Source organism: Tyto alba, unplaced genomic scaffold (assembly GCF_018691265.1).
Source record: "Tyto alba isolate M040663 unplaced genomic scaffold, T.alba_DEE_v4.0 Super-Scaffold_42, whole genome shotgun sequence".
Taxonomy (NCBI): Eukaryota; Metazoa; Chordata; class Aves; order Strigiformes; family Tytonidae; genus Tyto; species Tyto alba.
Genome location: NW_024881318.1, coordinates 34,554,700 through 34,576,725, shown reverse-complemented (window position 1 = coordinate 34,576,725; position 22,026 = coordinate 34,554,700). Strand labels below are relative to the sequence as shown.

Genomic DNA, 22,026 nt, shown 5'->3' with positions numbered 1-22,026 from the left:
ATTATCTTTTTTCATTCTTTGTCCCAAAAACTTGATTTGTACCTTAGTCACTTCCAAGTAGTTACTGCTTCTCTCTTGCTTGCCTGCATCGTTTAAAAACACTAATAGGAGCCCAAAATGTTGCATTTTGAGTCTGAAATTTACACATTTACATCCATGTAGTTTCCTGTACTTTTGAGGAGAGACTGAGCATGTGGAGCTTTTGGAAATCCAACAGCTATTTAATTGTATAATATGAATGAAAAAAGCCAATTTTAGACTTCAAATTTTGAAATCTTCTCCACAGTAATTACTCTTTCTTCTCTGGTATTGATGTCTTCTGTTTATCTCAGTAGCTTTCAATATTTTTGGCCCAGTTTTGAGTTTTTCTTAGCTCCTTCAGTATCTCTCTTTCTGGTTATATTGTCTAGTTTTTTTAATAACTTTTTTTCTCTTTGCTTCCCATGATCTTTCATGCCTTTTCTTGTGTGGCTAGGTCTCCAATAAATGTGTCCTAAGAAGCTTTCCTTAAGCCACTTTTATCATGGATCTTTCTACAGTTCCAAATATGAAAGTGTGGATTCTGCATCAAAGACATGAATGTGTATGCATACATTTAATCATTAATTCAGAACATTTAACAGTGCTTTGGATTTTGGTCAGTTAGTATATTATTTTGAAAAAAATTATTGAAGGCATTCCTGTCAGCACACAGTTATAACAAAACAGCTGTTTTCAAGATTTTCAGCGGAAAAATAGCGAAATACTTACATATCCAGAGCTTAAAAGATGAAAAATTCAGCTATATGAAAGGGAGTTAAGTAAGATCCATAATTTCTTAAGACACAGCTTTTCTGTATATAGTTTAAGATACTACATACAACCAGTTTCTTCAAGAGTTACAGAAGTATATGTTAATATCTTTAAATTCTTCTAATGAAGAGTAAAATGTGACAGTTCAGTGCTGGATAATTTCACTGTTCTGAGTTAGGTTCAAAAAGATAGTAAGGTCATGCTGATAATAAACTTTCTCCTGCATTTTTCTGGTTTATATCTTTAAAATAAATGTGGTAAATTAATCAATGCAATCATGATTGTATAGTAATGTTGCCTAAAGAAAATTACAACATGTGGCTAAATGACTGAATGAAAAGTGGCTTCATAGTAATGAACTAAATCATGAGATAAAGACATTCTCAGTAGCAAGAGTTTTATTGCTTGGGTATTTGCTTCCTTTGTTTGCAATGTTTAGTAAGAGTATGGGATACCATTTTATGATGTAGCTTGATGTGATCAAATACCTAGGTCATGGAAGTGCAAGCTGAAGTCTTAAAAAAAAAAACAAAAACAAAAACAAACAAACAAACAAAAAAAAAAACCAGAAAAGAGTTTGAGGGCTGATATATCTTTTCATTAGTTGCCAGTAAATGCTCAAAGATAAAATTAATTAAGGGATGTCATAAGTGAGGGTTTTTTTCATGATTTACTACAAGTCATTCTTCATGACTGTATTCAGTACCAGTCTTCAAATAACAGCAGAGGTTAGCTGTTGATAGATACTTACAATATTCAGAATTATGTTGCTGAAGGTAATATACAAGACACTGACTTTCAGAAACTTTTACTGTAGAAGATAACACTAAGCATTTTCAAAATGAAAACACTTTCAATTATAGATGAGTTTTTGTAGTATGAATACATAATCTCATCATGCATTCTTATTCAGTCAAAATTGTCATTGAAATAACTTTCTGAAATTCTAGTTCTTGGCCCATAAATTGGTTAATGAGAACATTCAATATCTATCCATATCCGAATTGAAAAATTTATCGGTCTCTTTTCTTTAGGTATCTGATGTCCAAAGCAGCTGCAGATCACCAACTCCCTCTCTGTGTGACATCACTAGATACTGCTAGACTGGTGATGTCACACATACCACAGAACCCCGCTGCAGAATGGAGCAGGCCTATTAAGGGTAAGGTAAGTTTTCTCCCTCCACCACCACCCCTTTTCAACAATATTGCATGGTTTTATAAGAATTCTACTTTTCTTTATTTTATATCCCTGGGATATAAAGTAAAGATTAAAGAAAATCTTATAAAACTGCATAATATTGTGGTTGTGTGTGTGTGTTTTTAAATAAAAAAAAAAAAAAAAAAACAAAAAAAAAAAAAAAAACAAAACAAAAGCTCCCCTAAAAAGTTCAGTCCTTCCCCCATATATCCATATCCTGGCTCCAGTCTGCTTTGGGGTTCCATGATAAGTATGCCAGAATATTATGTGTTGGGGCATCATGGAGAGTGGAGTGAGCATTTCCTGGCTGCTCTGGATGTCAGAAACCTTATCTTAAAAGGTAAGTTTTCAGCTGACAGTGTGCTGAATGTCTCTCTGTGTTTATATGGAAACATTCAGCACATTTCTAAAATGTATTTTTATTCTGTTAGCATTTTTAAAATGTACTTAACACAGATGAAAGTCACATTTTATACTTGTCCTCTGTCTAGCCCTTTTTCTTCTTTTGTTCTGTTGTTAATACCTTACATTGTGTTTCCAGAAGAAAATAGTGTCCGTTTATCACTACCTGGAACAAAATGGTAATTAAGTTCTGTTTAATGTCTTTATCAGTGATCTGGATGAGGGGATTGAGTGCACCCTCAGTAAGTTTGCAGGTGACACCAAGCTGAGTAGGAGTGTTGATCTTCTTGAGGGTAAGGCGGCTGTACAGAGGGATCTGGACAGGCTGGATCAATGGGCTGAGGCCAATTGTATGAGATTCAGCAAGGATGAGTGCCAGGTCCTGCACTTGGGTCACATCAATCCCCCCACAACTCTACAGGCTTGGGGAAGAGTGGCTGGAAAGCTGCCCAGCGGAACAGCACCTGAGGGTGTTGGTCAACAGCCAGCTGATTATGAGCCAGCAGTGTGCCCAGGTGGCCAAGAAGGCCAATGGCATCCTGGCCTGTATCAGAAATAGTGTGGCCAGCAGGACTGGGGAAGTGATCGTCCCCCTGTACTCAGAACTGGTGAGGCCCCACCTCAAATACTGTGTTCAGTTTTGGGCCCCTCACCACAAGAAAGACATTGAGGTGCTGGAGCATGTCCAGAGAAGAGCAATGAAGCTGTTGAAGGGTCTAGAGCACATGTCCTGTGAGGAGCAGCTGAAAGAACTAGGTTTAGCTTGGAGAAGAGGGGGCTGAGAGGGGACCTTATTGCTCTATACAGATACCTGAAAGGTTATAGTGAGCTGAGTGTTGATCTCTTTTTCCCAAGTAACAAGCAATAAGATGAGGAAATGGCCTCAAGTTGTGCCAGAGGAGGTTTAGACTGGGTATTAGGAAAAATTTCTTCAGGGAGAGGATTGTCAAGCATTGGAACAGGCTGCCAAGGAAAGCGGTTGAGTCACCATCCCTGGAGGGTTTTAAAAGACATGTAAATGTGGTGCTTAGGGACATGGTTTAGTGGTGGGCTTGACAGTGCTAGGTTAACAGTTGGACTCCATGATCTTAAGTGTCCTTTCCAACCTAAACAATACTATGATTTTAGAAGTCAGATCCAAGGTATAGAAGCAGTAGGACTGGGAATGTGAATTACAGACCACATAAGAATATAATGCAGTACACACCTAAGTTAGGTACTGGATATTTCTATTTAATCAGTTAGAAATGCAGGCTCTTACGAAACTTAGAATTAGCTCAAGTAAATTGAAGGGAAACAGTTTTTTCACACATCTATTTCAAACAAGCTCTTCAGTGATAGAAAAAGACTTTAGAGGTAGAAAGTACTGTCTTGGGTTGATATACTTGGTTAATTTTAGTTCACTAATAAAATCCTGATGGATTTCATAAACAACAAAAGGCAGTGCATCCATATTTCCATTTCTGCAGACCCCTTGTTGACAAGAGGACTGAACTATGGGTCTGTAATAGCTATTCCTTTGTACTAGCCCTGCCATTCCATTAAGCCGCTTCTCGTGGAATTTCCTGAACAGCTATATTTTGATTGAGTGGAACAGTCACAGCTATTCTGCTGTCGTCAGTTCCTTCTGTGCATTAGCTGTTGCATTCCATTTATTTGTTAAACCCATAGCCCATCAGGTCATACTGATTGTAAGGAACCCTGCAGTCAGTGGTTGAAAGGGGCATTTGAAGGTCTCCCCACCTTGAAGCAGGAGTATTGTCAGTGCTGCACTGAGCCATCCATGACCTGACTAGCTGAGTTCTGAAAACAAGAAAGAATGAATGGAGATTGAACAGCTTCACTGTGCAACCTGTTCTAATGCCGTATGTTTCTGATCAAAATATACCTTCTAAGATCTAGCCTGAACATCCTAAGCTTCAGTTTGTAGATGTTCTCCTGCATTACATCATTTGGTATTACTGAGAAGAGTTCACAAGACAGACGTTTGTAAAGGCAAGTTTATTATCTCTGGAAATTAGTAGGTAGCTGTGTAATCCTGAGGTAGGGAGATAAGTCATAGCTTTATCAATGATTGATTTGCATTTTTTTTTCCTCCTGGAAAAAACACAAGATTGTGTTAGAGAATTAAATGGCATAGGAAAGGAAATACTAGATTTTGTAGTGATGTGTTTTAAGATTATAGATTCTTTTTTTATGTTCATCTCATTTTACTATTTTAATATTTAAGGAATAATAGCAGATCCTTTGTGTAACATCTGGACTTTGCAGAAATCTTACATGTTTGCACAGAAAACTAACTGAACCACAGTAATTGAAAAGATAAGGAGATTTTTTTTCCCCATTCTTTTTTGGCCCATATTTGTTTTCTGCCCCAATTATTTCTGAGGAACAAAAATTCTTCTCTTAAGGCTTAAATTTGTGTATGTTGCCATTAACAGGTTTATGGTTAGCTCCTAAACACTAGTAAGAAAGACGAGAAATTGCAATACAGGGAAATAATTAATTTACATTTTAAAAATAAAGTTGCAATAATATTTGCATTAAAATTATTTGGAAGCAAATGTGGAGTTTTCCAGAGATTACATCCAGAGGACACTATTTTTGTTAAAAACTACAATTTGGGGAGCAGGGGATTGGTTATATATTGGTTCATTTTTGTAAGCAAGAAGAGGAGTGACTTTTATTTGTTCCTCTTTGAAGTGTTAAGTCAGTAAAGTCTTGATGTCTTGACTAAGCCTTCTACTTGTGTCTGGCAATTCAATGCATGGTACGGTTATCACTTCAAAGTTTATTCAGTGTTCAGCTGATATTTATCGGGCTCATAAATACTCTTTTTTTCTACTTACGCCAAGATTTTAACCTTATTTAAAGATAAATGAGACTCAGAAATTAATAATTACTTGGGGTTTTTTACTCTGTAGTAATTTTTCATATCTTTTTAATACTGCATTTTCACACATCCCATCCTTTGCAATATCAAATGCATGTACAGCATTTCTATATCCTGTTAGTAGTGGTATTGTTTATTTTTGCCATTTTGATTTTTGTTCTGATATAATCCACTAATACTGTGTAGTATAGAGATTCATCCTTTCAGAACTGTGAAATGTTTTGTATATCTGACAATGTGCATAGATTTATCTTCATTGTGTTCTTCCATATGTTGGCACTTAATTCTGTTGACTGCTAACATCAGGAGGTGATACCAGGTACCTCAGTAGGCTACAGTATCCACAAGGGCTGTTTTCTGTTGCAGTGCTCAGCAGCACGTTTTGTGCTGCAGTGCATTACATGTGCAAATATGACTGACCACAAATGAAGGAAATTAAAAAGCAGTTTGTTGGCTTGTCTTTGTGCTTGACACTAACCATTATGTGGTAATATGGCATAATTTCCTACGTAAAATTTTTGATTTTGTAATTTTAATTAAAGAATGAAGGAGTAGCTATTAATTTTGTTATGTAACATATAAATTATTATCCATGAAAAATAGATACCTGGTCTTCAAACAAGCATTCAGCCTGACTGATCTTGCTGTACATTGGAAAGATCTGTTGAAATGTGTAGAAAGAAATTATTTCAAAGTCCACAGAAAATTCATTGTTGTAGACTGCTGGAAGGCAGCCATGTCAAGCTTTATCCAGCTTTTCCTGCCCTACATTTCTTGGTATGCTGGACCACAGGAAGCTGTGAAGGATATGAGCTCTGTCAAAAGCTAAACATGTATATGAAATAAATAAGTTCCCAAGTCCTGCTGCTTTTTCTTGCAGAACCATAGTCTCTTTACTGTCTTACATCCTTTCTGACAAGTCAAGACAGAAAATTGTCTTTTGTGTAAAATGCACAGAATTAGTAGAGTGGCAGGAGTACCAGAGTACACCACATCTCTCTTTGTAGCTGTTACATATATATGCATTGTTCAGTCTTTTGTGTAATAAACTAGAGAATAAAATTTTGGAAAGTACTTATAAGGGATGTCTAAGAGTGTTAAGAGATGTGTTCTGTAGCATTCTGGCCACCATGCTTGTACTGTATATATGTATATACATACTAATTGTCATTTCCCAATATCTTTTATCCTCATCTAGCCTCTCCAGATTTATTAAAATATGAATTCTTCATGGAATATCATAAGAATACATGTATCAGTTTGGAAAAAAAAAAAATTACAAATTTGAGTTAAAACCCTAAAGTTTTTATGTTGGAAAAGTGGTCTGTGCTGCATAGTCTGTTATTTCATAAACGACCAATTTACAAAACTTATCTTTTAAAAAACATGTATCTAGAACTTCAAATAAAATACAAAAATATAATACAAAACCTGTGTCTTTTATCCCTGAAAATTGTAGTAAACTGGTTTTGCAAATAATAATAATAATGATATAAATTATATCATCTATGTTAAGTGAGATTATGATAAGATTTTCTGTAGAAATTTTATCTCTAATTATTAAAATTGTACATACATGGTTGGTTTCCCTGACCTGGATGGATTCCTACCTGCGTAAGTTACTGATTTAAGTAATTTTAAACACGTAGTGTGTTCATAGGATTCTACTTCAGTTTCTAGTTCGGCCTGTAAAAAAATAACATCTTTGCAGTATTGCTTTTTTTAACTAGGACATTATCTCTCTGTGGTATAAAAAAAGGTAGAAGTATTAATGTCTTATGTAGGTTAAGGGTAACTGTGAAACATACTAATATTTTCTTCCAGGTATTTTCCTCATATACTATATTAGTCTACCAGGATTATTGTAGTACTAATACATTATAACAAGATTCAGATCTAAAGCAATGTTAAATAAATGGTATTTATGTTTGCAGGGAAGGTGGTACCACCGAAAGCAAGCAGTAAAGGAATTACATGGTACGTTGATACGACTACTTAATGAACTGTTACCATGGGAACCAAAGCTAATGAAAGCATTTCAAAGAAACAGGTAATTAGCTGTTCTTTTTTTAACAATAGTGCATGGGATTGAAAAAAGAACAAAATTCACCTTTTAAAAACTAATCAATAAGTTGGCTTCTCAAATAAATTAAATGAAAATACTTTCAGGAGAGAAATGAGGCACTGGCAGTGCTTTAGTTGGAAGAATTATTTTATGCTCCAAACTTACTGTCTCTAAGTAAAATTGAGTTTAATTCCCTAATATTTTTTTCCTCTAAGATGCTCTAGAATCCTTAACTGTGCCTATCAATAGTTGTATCACAATCCAGCTAGTATTTCTATTGCTGTTTATTTGCTTAATGGGTGCTGAAAACCTGTATCTAGAAAACCAGAACAGGACTTCTTATCAGACTGCTTACTGTCTAAAGCTACCTAAGTTGATTGTTAACGAATTCTCCACAAAACAATTCTTAAAACATTCTTTTGAAGTCTTTGTAACCCTGCAAATTTGAAATGCTTCTGGAATGAGGTGAGTCATGAAAAATATGAATGAAGTAGTGACTGATTTAAATCTAGTAAGGACAAGTAGTAGTAGTAGTAGTAATAGTAGTGAAGGTGCTACCTAGACTCTAAATCCCAGAGAGATTGTATTGACTTGGTATCATCACTGTTTTGAATCTTGGTGCCATTGTTGTCTGCTAGCCATACAGCTGTTGACATAATCAGACATTAGTTTTTCCACATAGAAATGTAAGGAGCAATTAATGATTACAAGCTCGAACTCTCTGTCAAATGATAAGTAAAGTTAGCTGCTTAAAATGTTGAGTGTGAAGGAAGCAACTTACACAGTGACATGGTGCAGATCTAATTCCGAAAAGTTTAAAAGGTATTAAGTTTTAAGAATACCAACAGCATGGCACAAAAGACAGTAAACAGATAGAACCATGAAGAGTTGGTTCCTTAGTGGCTCATTTTGTGGATATCATGTATGAATTAAAATCCTTATTTGGAAATTTATGATGTTGAACATTTTGCTTTAAATACTGAGCCAAAGCACAAGTTTTGCTTTTTTCTATTTATTTCTATTCAAGTTTCTGTTCATTTTTGTTAGCTGTTCATTTCTTCCTGTCTGTAGCAGTTCAGACTCCTTTTGGAAATGTGGCAGATAGTAATACTATTAGAAAGGATTTCAGTTTTCTGTAAAGGGGGTTTCCAGTTTTATCCTTTATGTAAATCCTGCTGTGGAATGGTTTGGTGCCCAGTATTAGTTCTTGTTTGCTAAATGTGGTTACAGAATACATAAGTAGAACTGTAAAGTGCATAGAAATGCTATATATGACGTGTGCCGCACTCATACTATATATGAATAAATTCTGGTCTGAAGCTGGGTGTCTGAGGTCTTGCATGTACATGTGCTGGCAGCTAGAGTAGCATGCGCCTAGAGTGGAGGATAATTTCTGAGATTAACTTACATTTTTCAGGATGTATTTTAGGCTGTAACCCTAGTTTATTTAGCAATACTAGCATGGGTATTTCCATGACATAACTGGACAAACACATAGTATACCAGGGAACAGCTTCAGCTGAAAAACAGTTTTTACAAATCCTGGGGAGTAAAGAGAAATGGGTGGGGGGAGACCAGAACAGTGTCTTTGTCTGGTTCATTCTTCAGCTGCTAGGCAGCTGTATAGCTCCACTGACAGTAGTGAAGAAAGGGAAAAAGCAACTGAGTAAAGATTGCTTTGCTCGTTTAAACAGCAGCACTGTCACAAGTGTAGCTGCAGTTGCAGTGTCTATAGGGTGTCTCAGCCAGCTACTAACATCTACTAATTGAAGGACAGTCTTGGCCTTCTAGGTTGTCAAAGGCTGGGCAGAGCTCCTTCCTTCTGTGTAAGACCTCAGTATGGAATAAGAGTCTGGCATTCTCCTTCCTTCCATTTTTCTTGTTTTTAATTAATAGGAGTGCTCTTTATGATCAAAAATCATTTTTCCCCCTTCTGAAAGGTCCTCCAGTCTTGTCAAAATTATGACAGACTATGATGTTGAATGGTATTTGAATAGCAACAAGGTTTCAAAGGAAAGGTTACTTGTGCCCACTGATCACATTTGTTCAACAGGCCCCACAGCAGAAGTTCCTCAAAAGAAAAAAGGAAATTCCCATCCAGAAGCTTTACTATGGTAGTGGTTCCCTAGTGTCCTCCTATGGTTTCTTAGTGTCTTATAGTTCTTCCACACCTAGGCTTCAAACTCAAAAACATAATGACAGAGCTGAAGTATTGTCCATACTACATCTTCATGTAGACTTCATGATTGTCTTCTCTCAGTGAAAGTGTCAAAGCTGTGAGTACACTATTAGGTCTTACTGACCCTGACCTGCCTCACCTGGGCCTCCATCCACATCACCTCCCCATGGCCCCAGGATCCCTATTTCAGGTAATTCTGCAGCCTTCAATCTCTGCCGTATGAATGCCAGTTTCCAGCTCAACTACAGCACTTACCCTGCCTGGCCACGAGTCCTGCTAATCTGGACTGACCCTCACAGTGACCTTGGACCTTCATCATCACTGTGGACCTGCCCAGAAATCACTCAACTGGGTCCTGACCTTGGCAGACATCACTGGGCCTGATGCTGATCTGAACCTGTGAACTGACTTCCCAGCTTGACCTCAGACCTGCCTCAGCACCAGGAACTTGTCTGTTAATCTGAGTTCTTGGCTGAACTGAGTTCCCACCACTAGGCCTGCCCTGTTCCCTCGTTCAGGGACTGTGGTATGGTGTCCCGGCTGGTGAGGCTTATGCCCTGACAGTTGTGACATGCTTGGCTCCTCCCTCTCCATCCCATAGGGAGCAGCTGGCCATTGCTGCACTCAATGCAAACAACTGTTATTTTAATGCATAAGAATGGGTAAATATATGGTCTTATTCTTACTGTCATAAGGGTTAGATCCAAACTACAGTCTAGATTCTGTTCCACACGAGGTGCTAATTGCTATAATCCATTTATTCATTTGCTAAATAATCTTTCTGGATATTGTGTTGGTTACCACCAGCTGAATCCTGAAGTTCACTCTATTTATACACTAAAATACCTGCTAGATCTCATCTAAACAATGGTTTAGAAGAAGGGACAATGGAAATATGTAGGAGTATCAAGGTAAGTGGGTGTGTTTCTGAACGGAGTTCAAATGAGTAAAGCAGCTATGTATTTCCATCATATGCACATTCTTTAGTGGAGTGTGAGCCCATGGAAATGATAGTGGCAGCTGTTCTAATGGCTCAGGGATAAGAAAGTTTTCTCAGAGAAAGTTACATTACAGTCCCATAACTGGACCAAAAGCATGATGCATTTAAGAAAAACAAGATATACTTAATTCTGTAGTTGGGATTGCCTTCAGAGGAAAGAGTAGACTTGTTATATTTAATACTCAAATCCATACAGATACATTTGTCACAATGCAAGATGACGAGAGAAACAGGAGATGGATGCAGTAAAACAGTGATGGTCCTATTTGATTCAATCTTTTTGCCTGTTGTTAGACTTACTAACATAGAATTCTGTTTTGGTGATGGAAGGGACATTTTTGTCACTTCACACTTTCTGTGTTGTAGAGATGTGCTGACAGAGCTACCCTGAAGTTTTTTGAAGGGCAGAGGCAATTGATTCTATACCAACTTTTTGTGTGGCAGCAAATACAAATTTAAAAAGTACTGAAAACAGTGCAGTCCTTTACTAAAGTTAGTTTTGTTATTTTCAAGGTCTAGATTGAAGAAGGATTATGATGACTTTAAAAGAAATCCAGACCATGATAAATTTACTGGAGAACTATGGAGTAATGATGAAAGTGAAGTTGATTCTGGCAAAGATTCTTTTGCAGTAGTATGCTGTAAATCTTCAGAGGCTGCAGAACATTTGGAAGTTCCCAAAACAGATCACCCAGACAGTGGTAAGCATTTACTAGAATTTGATACATTGAACCTGCTTTAGTACCTGAATCAAGTTGATTCAGGAGCTTAATTTTTCCATGTGAGTTTGTGTCCTACTTTTTACTTTAACTACTAGTGTGATAATATTGAAATAGCTTGTGATGCATGTCTGACAGATGTAGATTAGAAGGTGTCAGACATCACCAAGATGAAAATTCTGATTAATGCAAGTTTTGCCATTTTTATGCTTAACTATTTCTGTGATAACACAGTAGGCCTGCTCAGAACATACGTTTATTGGTGGGTTGACTTGGCTGGCTGCCAGATGCCCACCCTACCACTCTCTCAAGCCCCTTCCCTAACAGGACAGGGAGAGAAAATAAGATGGGAAAGATAAAGACAGAGAGATCACTCACCAGTCTCTGTCAGAGGCAAAACAGACTCACTTGGGGAAAATTAATTTGATTTATTGCCAATTAAAAATAGAGTAGGATGGTGAGAAACAGAGACAAATACTAAAACACCTCCCCACCCCCTGCCCCACATCCACCTTCTTCCCAGTCTCAACTTCATTACCAATTCTTCTACCTCCTATCCTGTCAAGTGGCACAGTGGGCCCAGGGGATTGGGAGTTGAGGTCAGTTCATAACACTTTGTCTCTGCTGCTTCATCCTCACACTTTTGCCCTACTTCAGTGTGGGGTCCCTCTGATGGCCCTTCATGAAGTGCTGCTGCATGAGTCCTCTCCACAGACTGGAGTCTTTCAGGAAAAGACTGCTCCAGTATGGGTCCCCCATTTTCCACAGTTCCTGTCAGGAGCTGCCTGCTCCAATATGGGCTCTCCATGGGCTGCAGCTTTCTTCAGGGTATGTTCACCTGCTGTGGAATGGAATCCTCAACAGACTGCAATGTAGATACTTTCTCCAGTATGGTCCTCCATGGGAGGGGGTCAACCTGATTCACTATGATCTTCACAGGTTGCAGGGGAATCCATTTCAGTACCTGGACTGCTTCTTTCCCCTCCTTCACTGATCTTGGTGTCTACAGGGTTGTTTCTCCTACTTTTTCCCTCCTCTCTGTCACAGCATTTTTCTGTGCAGCATTTTCCATGAGGCGTCACCAGCTTGGCTGGTGGTCTCAGCCATATCCTGCAGTGGATCTGTTTTGGAGCCAGCTGTATCTGGCACAGGGCAGCTCCAGGCCTTTTCTCACACAGGCCCTGCAGCACCACACTGCCAAAACCTTGCCAAAACCTCAGTGCATGGCCCCTCTGTCCACCTGTCACCCCTGCCTGCATCCTGGGCCCTCTTACTCACTTCGTGTCCCCTGCTTGCTGACTGATCCAGCTCATTGATCAGTATGAAACATGTGGCACTTACACCCTTGTCCCACAGGCACTCAACACTAGCAAGTCCACCTGATACACCAGCCCGGACATGAGGCCCTGCTAGTCACTAGCTAGTCTGGCCTGAAGTTTGGCAGTGAATACACAAACACTGTGCCCATACATGCTGGATTTGGGGAAGATACAGACACGCACCCCACAGTAGCCAGCACCAGACACAGAGGACGTGACTACCTGCTCTATCCTTGCAGCTCCCCTTTCCTCTGCCCATCCATTCATGGGTTTATATAGCTCTGCTGATTCTCTCACCCCTTGCAGCCCAGTGTCCAGGATCTCCCCTGGTATACCATCATATCAGTTTCAAAGTCCAGGTTGATCTTCCTGGAAGGGGCACCTGCAGTTTCTTGATAGCCCATCAATTGGTGTGATTGATGAGGTTGTTTCTTGCCAGTGTCTCCCTGTTCATTGTGTTAGGTCTGTGTCTCTGTATAGGTTTTTTCTGGTTTCTTCCTGTTTCCCCTGAAGATCACCTCACTGAAATAAACATTCTCATGTGCCTTCATCAATTAGTATGAATGGCCAGGTTTGATTTTTCTTACTGTGTCACATGCTGGTTAGGTTTGTGTCCCTGTATGTTCTTGTTTATGACTTTCTCCTTCCCTTATTACCCACTTTTTATATTGAAAAAGAGCCTTGACTAGATGCACTTAAAGAAGCAGATCACCTCTTTCCACATATCCTTACATTTGCAAACTAGCATTTTGCCTTTAGCTAGACACTGTAAAATTGTTATATAGAAGTATTAGTTGCAAACATGTAAAACACAGTTTATGTTTTAATATACTTGCAGATGAAATGAAACTATTAGAGATGAATTTACCTGCAGGAAAAAACAGAATTCTCAAGAAAGAATCAGCTTCTAAAGAAATGCAGAAGACACTACCCAAATGTGTTAAACGACAGTCCAAGCAAAATAGTTGTCTGGATCAAAGCACTAATGAGCTTTCACCAAGGAAGAAAGCTAAGCTGAGCACTAGTGAGGCTGTGGTCCACAGTTCAGAAAGTAGCCAGCAGCCAGATAATTGCTTGACTGAGCTGAAACAATTTGAAGGGTCAACTATAGAACTGTTTTCCTTGACAGATCCTCCGACATCAGTATCAAACTTTCTGAAAGGGACCAAACCCATCCAGGCCTTGCTTGCCAAGAATTCGGGGAACAAAGTGACCTTAATAAATCAACTGTCACCTCTTCCTGGCATAACTGTATCTACTTCTGAAAAGCCAGTTTTATCACTTTTGGAATCATCACCGATAAAACCAGCAGTGCCCTGTCAGACCAGTTCAGAGACTCCTTTACAAATGGTGTACAAAATGCCAAGTGGCCACTGTGTGCCAATAGACCTTCACAACAGCTCTGTGAAAATTCAAATACAACCCATGATTGACCCTAAAACTGGAGAAAAAGTCATGCAACAAGTTCTTATTTTACCTAAGAATTTTCTTATTCAGCAGAAGGAAGGAAAAATTGTGTCCAAGGACATTCAGTCACTACAACAAAAATCATCTGAGCTACGCTGTACAACTTTACCAGAAGTATCAAATATCAGTGTTTCTTTAACACCTATTCTGGTAACAGGCCCTGCAAATGCTACCACTCAGTCACCTAGTACAATTTTTAACAAGAATATTACCCACTTGTCACAAGTGACTGGTCCCATGAACACTACACAACCACTGCCTGCTGTAACTTCAGCAGGTAACTTAACCTCATCAGCAATTCAGGTGAGCCAGACTGAAACTCACAAAATCAAGACTACCCTTTCAACTGCCACATTCCCTGTGTCTTTGACTCCACCTACTCTCTCCACAGCTAGCCAGTCTTTGATATCAGCAACGTCACTAAGTGGGTCTACAGACACTGCTTCTGCCTGTCACAGTCTTGCATCACAGCAGACCATCGACTCCTTTGAAAGTAGAAAAGAGCTAAAGACAGTGTGCGTAAGAGAATCACAATCTATTCTGGTCACAACACGGGGTGGAAACACAGGAATTGTTAAAGTGCAAACAAACCCAGACCAGATATCACCTAGTAGTTTATCTTCTAGTTCAGTTTTCACTTATGCACCTCAACTTCAGGCCTTTCTTGTGCCAAAACCCGCAGCATTATCATGCTCTACTCTTCCATCTGTAGCAACAGCCACGTCTGGTCTCCCACATACTGGACAATCGTCTCTTTCTGGATTTTCCCCACCAACAGCTTGTTCTATTAGCATTCCAGCTTTCCCAGTTGATTTTACCCAGGCAATGGAGAAGAATATCAAATTCACATTGCAGCAGCCTGCTGTTGGGGGCACTTTGGGTCAAGTAATAGAGAACTCTTGCTATGTGTCCTCTTCTCCTTTATCCATTTCATTAGCTAGCAATTTGATGTCAGCACCTCCAAACAGTCCTGTTAGTGTGGCTAACACTGGACAAAATAACACTGTCGTAACTCCAAATTCTTCTGTGCAACAACAAGGTGATTTTAAAAATAAAACAAGTCCTGTTACACAGTATGAGACTAATTCAGCAACAAATGGAGATTTAATCAGTGGTACTCCAGTCCAGAAACTTACATTAGTCACAAACCCACCTATTTTATCACCCTGTGGGGCATCGGGAATCAGTATTATACCCTCTCTGTCATCCACTGATGTTAATGCTCAGAAGTTGGTTTTCATTAACACACAAATTGCCAATGGCCCATCAACCACCAATCTAGTTGCAGAATCATTGACACATAACCTTCCTTCTTCCCTAAGCAAAACCTTGGTTAGTGCCACAGAGCAACCACAGTTGATTCTGATCCCGTCTACAGTAGGAGCACCAATAAGAATAAATTCATCACCAACTATTGCTCAAGTAAAAGATGTGAAAATTGGACTAAATATAGGCCAAACCATTGTAAATAGTAAAAGCAATGCACAACAGGCTCCACCAGTTAATGTATTGCACCCTGCCATTTCTAAGGGAGAAGACAAAAAGAGCATAGGCTTGGCACAATCTCTGACGAGTAGTAGTACTTTGGTTCCTGTTCCAAGTTTTGTGAGTCAAAGTGCTGTGTCAGTTAATGAATCTGTATGTGTTGCAACAAAAATTGAAAATGCCTTTACAGTAACAACAGCAAATGCATGTGTAGAATCTGTTTCAGTAACGTCAAGTGGCACTTCTGGGACACAGCCCACTGTCTTGATGGGTGGAAGTGATCCCTCAAGAATAAGGCCAGTTCTGGGTAATCGACTGTGTACATCACATGTTGGAAATACTGTGGGAATATCAACTGTGAAAACGGGACATCTTGCTTCATCTGTGCTGATTTCAACAACGCAGCCGACAGTAACTCCTCAAAACTTAGCATCTGCTTTGCAGTTTCCAGTGATTAGCTTGCCTGGAGCTGTAGCCACCCCCAACAAAGTATTACATACAGTTCCTCAGTTGGCAGCAGTTCCAGCTCCTCCTCTAGTACCAAAAAGTCAGTTGCCCACTCTTCTTCAGTTTCAGTTATCAGGAGTTTCAGCTGCTATGCCAAGTAATGCAGGTGTTCACAAACCTCAGAGTGTGTTGTCCCCTCTGACAACAAATACTGGTAAAGTCATTAGTTTTCCCAGTTTTTCTTCCTTACAAGGCCAGCAGATGCCTCCCAGTACAGAGAAACAAAGTCATGCTCATACTTGTGCTTCTACCATTCAGATGCCTGCAGCTTCACCACCTGTAACGAGCAAGGCAGGAGGTCAGTTGAATGAATCTTGCATTCAGCAGAAAATAGTCATTAACACCTGTATGCCTTTGGCACCTGGAACTCAGATAATGATTAATGGTACCCGTTTTGTTGTTCCGCCACAAGGTCTTGGAGCTGGCAGCCATGTTCTTCTTCTCTCTTGTAATACAAAACAGACTCCTCCTTCAATTATTAACCATAGTCAAGAGGCTCAAGGTGTAACAATTGTTAATCCCATACCCTCAAAAATCATGCTAGCACCAAGTAATTCATTAAGCTGGCAAATATCAAAACATGCTTTGACAAGCTCTACAAAAATTGTGAACTCTTTTGGTTCTGCAGATGCTTTACCCATTGTACATGCAACACACCAGGTTTTTAGTACTCCAGCTAGCTCATGTACTCCACTGTCTGCAGCGACGCTCTCTGTGTCTTCAGTGATAAAATCTCCTGTAAATGTTGTAACTACATCTTCTGTGGTTTCTGCTGTTCATCCTCTGAAATCTCATTTACCAAGCAACACTTCAGTGTTTCACTTGGACACTTCTATCAAAAAACTGTTGGTCAGTCCAGAGGGAGCCATTCTGAATGCTATAAATACTCCAGCATCAAAAGTTTCTTCGCTGTCTTTGTCACTGCCTTCTGTTGTGTCCACAGGCAGAAGTCCTACCACTGTCTTCCCTGCATCTCAGTCATCTTGCCTTGATAAACCTGACAAAGCTGCATCCTGAATTTAGCGCAAATGAGCCACTTTGAAATTTTGGGGCATTCTTCTGACTTTGGAAGTTGTAACTATTGAATAATTTCTTATATTGTTTGAAACAGTTGATTTACTCAAAAGTACTTAAGATTTCCTGTTCACCTATGGAGGTTAGAAAGAAGAAAAATGTATTTAGTTTGTCAGAGAGATGATTTCAGAGAATTCTTTAGTAAAAAGGTCAGAAATAACCAGTACATTCATTAAACACTTTAGTTTGAAGAAATCTAACCTTTTGCACATGTTCCATCTTACAGTATGGACTGTTTTCCAGTGTGTTTATGACAGTATATATCCCCTTTTTATTTGTGAAATTTATTTTTGATTTGTTCCTGTAAAAAAATATATTTATGCATTGTAAAAATGCAATCTGATATAGAATTGTACATACTCATTAGTTCTTAACGATCTGTACTAAACTATATGTACAAAAAACTATGCTGTCTTATTTATGTTTTGTTTACATAATGTATAGTTTTTTAAGTATTTTAGTAATTTTGGACCAGTGTATTGTTTAGCAACAATGCAGAAGAATCTGCATATAATAAATCAAGTTGCTGTACTGCTTTGTGTTGGCAGTAGTTTAAAAATTTGTGTATCTGTTACACCATGTCAGAATGCATATATATACATCTTCCTACCTAACACAGTTGCATCTCAGCTTTTGAAATATAGTAGAATGGAATTATCTGATCTCTTCTGCTCTTCATTGTGGTTTGCATTTCAGATAATAGTTGGAAGGAAGGGCATCTTGTTAATCATCCTGATACAAGATGGGATAACATATACTTCATCCATTCTTAATAAATGTTTGGTTATATTGTCTAAAATCTCCAGTGATGTGGTAAGGCTAGAAGTGGTTTCCCAGACACCAGTCTAAGTCTTACTGGTTGTTGTTGAAGACTACCATGTTTTGTCATAAAGCTCATAGATCTGTTGGAACAGTTCATTATTTTATTTTTTATAGCCTTGCATGCATTTCCACATAACTGTAACAAGGGTACTCTTTGATATTCTGTCTAGCTGTAACAAGCTATCTAGTTTTTTCACCAGCCATGCTTTCTAGATCTGTATATTTTCTTGAGCTTTTAGTTGGTCTGTCTGGAAGGATAGTGCTAAAACATCACACAGTATTAAAGGAGGCCTTATTAGTGCTTTGAGTGGGGATAATTCACATATTACATAAACTTTCCCTTTTTATGCAGTGTATTCAATATATGGTGGCTGAGGTTCAGCTTTTGGTCTGATAAATCCCTTGGATTATATTCTGCAGATCAGCTGAGTTCACAGGTGCCTGCTGCAGTGTTCATGTAAACGGAGGCGTTTTTTGGTATCTTTTGAGACAGGATATAAAGAGTGCCCATCTAGCAGCTCATATTTTAGGGAAGTTGATGATTTTAGAGGTGCTGTTTTAAGTCTGAAGTCATAGTCTCTGGTAGTTGCTTGGAAGATCCAGTCTTAGGCTGAACATCTTTGTGTGTCTGGGATTTTTTTGCTTGTTTTGGGCTTTTTTTTTAGAAACCAGTAGGAAAGATTTCATAAAAATTCATGAATGTTAGTTGCCTTTTTAATAGCTATGACTTAAAAGGGGGATAAAAGCTTACATATATATATTTAGCAGCATTCTTAGACTGATTTCCATCAAGACAAAGATTAAAATTTTGCTCCTCATCCTGTCAAGTTTTCTCCTTCCCTTCCCCATCTGGTATACACAGTTTGGCAGTTTGCATCTTGGGTTGAAGAATTAAGACCACAGCTTACTCCCACTGTGTTGGCTGCCCTTTAAGTTGTTCTGAAAAGTAATCTGGTAGCTAGTTAACTAGAGTTCTGGGAAAGTGAGTGGAAGACAGGCTTGTGCCTTCTATAGGTACCTTCCCTTTCTGTGCTAACTAAAAAATTTGAATTGGGTAATTGCCTCTTTCTGGATCAGCAATCTCCAACTTATCTCAGGGATGGAAAAGAAGGAAGCTATCAGTTTGGGGGTGAGAGAAGGTTTGTTTTTGTTTCAGAAAAAGTGAACTGGTACACTTTCCCTGCTTTTCATTTAAGGTGTTATGTAATTGATTTTGAAGACACCTAGTAGTAAGTGGTATCTGCCTGTCAGAGTTTACAGTATTAAGGCTTTTTAAATCTGCCTGCATTTTGCAGTTGAATGCTGCAGGTGACTTTTTCCAACAAAGGAAGATGGCAGAGGATGGCTATTTCTTCATGGACATTTTACGTACTCTAAAACCATATACACCAGCAACATATTTAATCTCTATTTCACTGGTGGAACCTTGGGACTGACTTTCTTGGATTTTTCTCTTCTCTTACATTGTCTGGTTTTCCTTTTTAATTTTTATTTATGATTGTTGTAGAGTGAATATCTACGTTGTTTGGAAACATTAAGACTAGGTTTTACTATTGCAGGCAGCCTGGATGGAGAAAAATTCTTGCATGACAGTTTTCTGTGTGGTAATATAGTAGAAAGATTTATGCTATAATAAATTTTAATAAAGAGAACAGTTAGAAAAGTTTAATTGAGAAACTCATAATTCAATCTACTTGTCTAAATGATTTCTTAGAAATTTTCTGAACTAGTGTGATAATATTTTATAATTATTTTATAAATATTTTATAATTTGGCAGGCATGAACTTTGCAACATACAACATTTGATTCAATTTTATTTGAATTTTTGTGAAGTTTTATTCTCTACTGGACACATGTTCAAATTCCAGATCCTATTGGAGAAAGGCTTGAGACTGCTATGTAATGGGTTTGCATGATTCATTATTTTGTAAAAACAAATTTTAGGCATTTTCATTAATAAAATTCCTCTTCCCATCACTCTTCTCTGATAATATATATGTCAGTCAGAGTAAGACTTTATTTCAAATGAAAGTAAATAGCCATCAACAATTTGCTACGTATCTTTTATTCTCTATACCAGATATATAGTGCTACCTATAGCGCAAAAATAACTGTCAAAAAGTAGATTATATTCACAGATGGAATGAAAAAGCAAAACTACTTGCATCTTGAAGTTAAAAAGATGTTTAATTACACATAAAAACAAATATATATAAATCAATCTTTTAAGAAAACATGTTCAACTTCTCAGAGGTTGTAAAATGCCTTGCTTTTAGACCCCTTCAGATATTATATACAGACAGTCACACATTGTATGATATACAAAACTCTGGGTTTATTAGTTACTTTCAACATGTTGGATGATACCTTTGATATTTACCTAAATTTGACATATTCTGCAAAATAATTTTGTTTTGCTTCAAGTAGAAAGTTACATTCATTTTGCCCCACTATTCAAACCCATGTGTGTTTGTAATGCCATTTTCTTCTAGGGATTCTGCCGCTACCATACTAGAAGCAATTAAATTTCACAAGTATTAGAGTCATAGAAGTACCTGTTCAGACCAAGCATGTTACTGTCAAGTCATTCAAACTCCCTCAGATTTCACTGTGTGACATAGTGGAGTACAATGTGAAAAGTGAAGCAAAAATTCATAAATAAGTGAAGAGAAACTGTTTCATATACATAGGTCAGAAAATTATCAAAATCCAGCATGTGAGGGAAGTCCATAACCTCATCACAGAGTTTGTTTCATAGTTCATTTTGCTTATATTTTGTGGTAGTGCAGAATTTTAGTAGCTCAAATTGATTCTAAAGTAAATTAATCGTTTTTATTAAAGCACAAATGTTTGTTATGATAAGGCTGTTTACCTTAAAAAGAACTGCGGGAGGTGCTCATGAAGGAGGTGCTTGTAAATTCATGTAGCCTGTTCTCTGTGAGCTGCACCTGAAGTGAACTTACTGACTCAAAATAAGATCAGTAATGCTCTACCAGATCTGTCTATCCTAGCTTCATGTCTCCTGAAGCAGTCCAAAATAGCATAACAGGCCTGAATACTCTTCCAGTGTCCACTAATCTGTGAGCCAGTCTTCCTCAGACAGCTGTGATTTTTTTTTCAATTTAATAGCCCTCTAGTGTATTTTTTTCTAATTAAATTGACCAATCCTTTTTAGAATTCTTGAACACGTGTAAACTATTACCATCACAGCATCCTGTGGTAAAGAATTTTTCACACAGTGTGTAAATAAATCTCCTGTTTGTTTCTGAACCTGGCACCTGCTAGTTTCACTTGATGCAAACTATTCATATTGTAAAATACAATAAGCCTTTATTCATTTTTCCATGTGGCCTATGTCACCTTTGCCGTGTAGACCTTTGCCATGTTGGTTGTCTCTTTTCTAGAATAAAGAGACATAGTCAATTCAACTATTTCTTGCATGGAAGTAATCAGTTACTGTCATTGCTGTGTGTACCTTTTTCAGTTTTAATATGTCCTTGAGATGTGGAACCAGAATAGTGCATGTTCTAAAAGCACTGCGAATCTATTTAGCAGTGTGATGATGATTTTTCTCTCATAATAATTATTTGAAATTTTGGGGGTCAATTTCTTACTATTATTTGGCCTTGTACTATCGTTATTCTAGAAATATCAATTGTAAACCAAATACACAGCAGTGTCAAAATAAATTCAATTTATCCTGTAAGACTATACCACTTGCAGAGTATTATGGCTGTAAAGACATGATCTTTAAACTGAATTATTGAAACCAGTGCAGGTCTGGCACTCTCCTCTCTGTGTACATTGCCTTCTTTTGTTTGTTTTAGCTCTCTTGAAAATGTAGGACAAACTGCTGTAATGATTTTCAACATGATGGTTTTTTAAGCTCTCATTTTTGTGCATAGAATATAAGCTTATTAGGTTCTTGATCATTTTATACACATTTGTACCCAAATTAAATTTTTTGAGTTGTTGAAGAGGCCACTTTTGCAAATGTGATACAGATTATGTTCTATTTTAAATATTTTTCCTTGAAACTGCAGTGGCATAAAACAAACGTTAAGATCTTGATAAAAATGTCTTTTCTTGTTCTCTCAAAAT

The 22,026-nt window shown here is 37.9% G+C and overlaps 1 protein-coding gene across 4 annotated transcripts in view; it reads left to right on the top strand.

Moving 5' to 3' along the window:
• KIAA2026 (KIAA2026 ortholog) overlaps positions 1 to 17,764 on the top strand; it is a 53,999-nt gene extending 36,235 nt beyond the window's left edge. For all 4 annotated transcript variants that reach the window (XM_033003809.2, XM_033003810.2, XM_042804812.1 and 1 more), the window contains 3 exons: positions 7,222 to 7,337; positions 11,045 to 11,232; positions 13,408 to 17,764. In XM_033003809.2, coding sequence (XP_032859700.1) covers positions 7,222 to 7,337; positions 11,045 to 11,232; positions 13,408 to 17,045 — 3,942 coding nt within the window. In that variant the 3' untranslated portion in view covers positions 17,046 to 17,764. The remainder of the gene's footprint in view (positions 1 to 7,221; positions 7,338 to 11,044; positions 11,233 to 13,407) is intronic.
• The last annotated feature ends 4,262 nt before the right edge of the window (positions 17,765 to 22,026 follow it).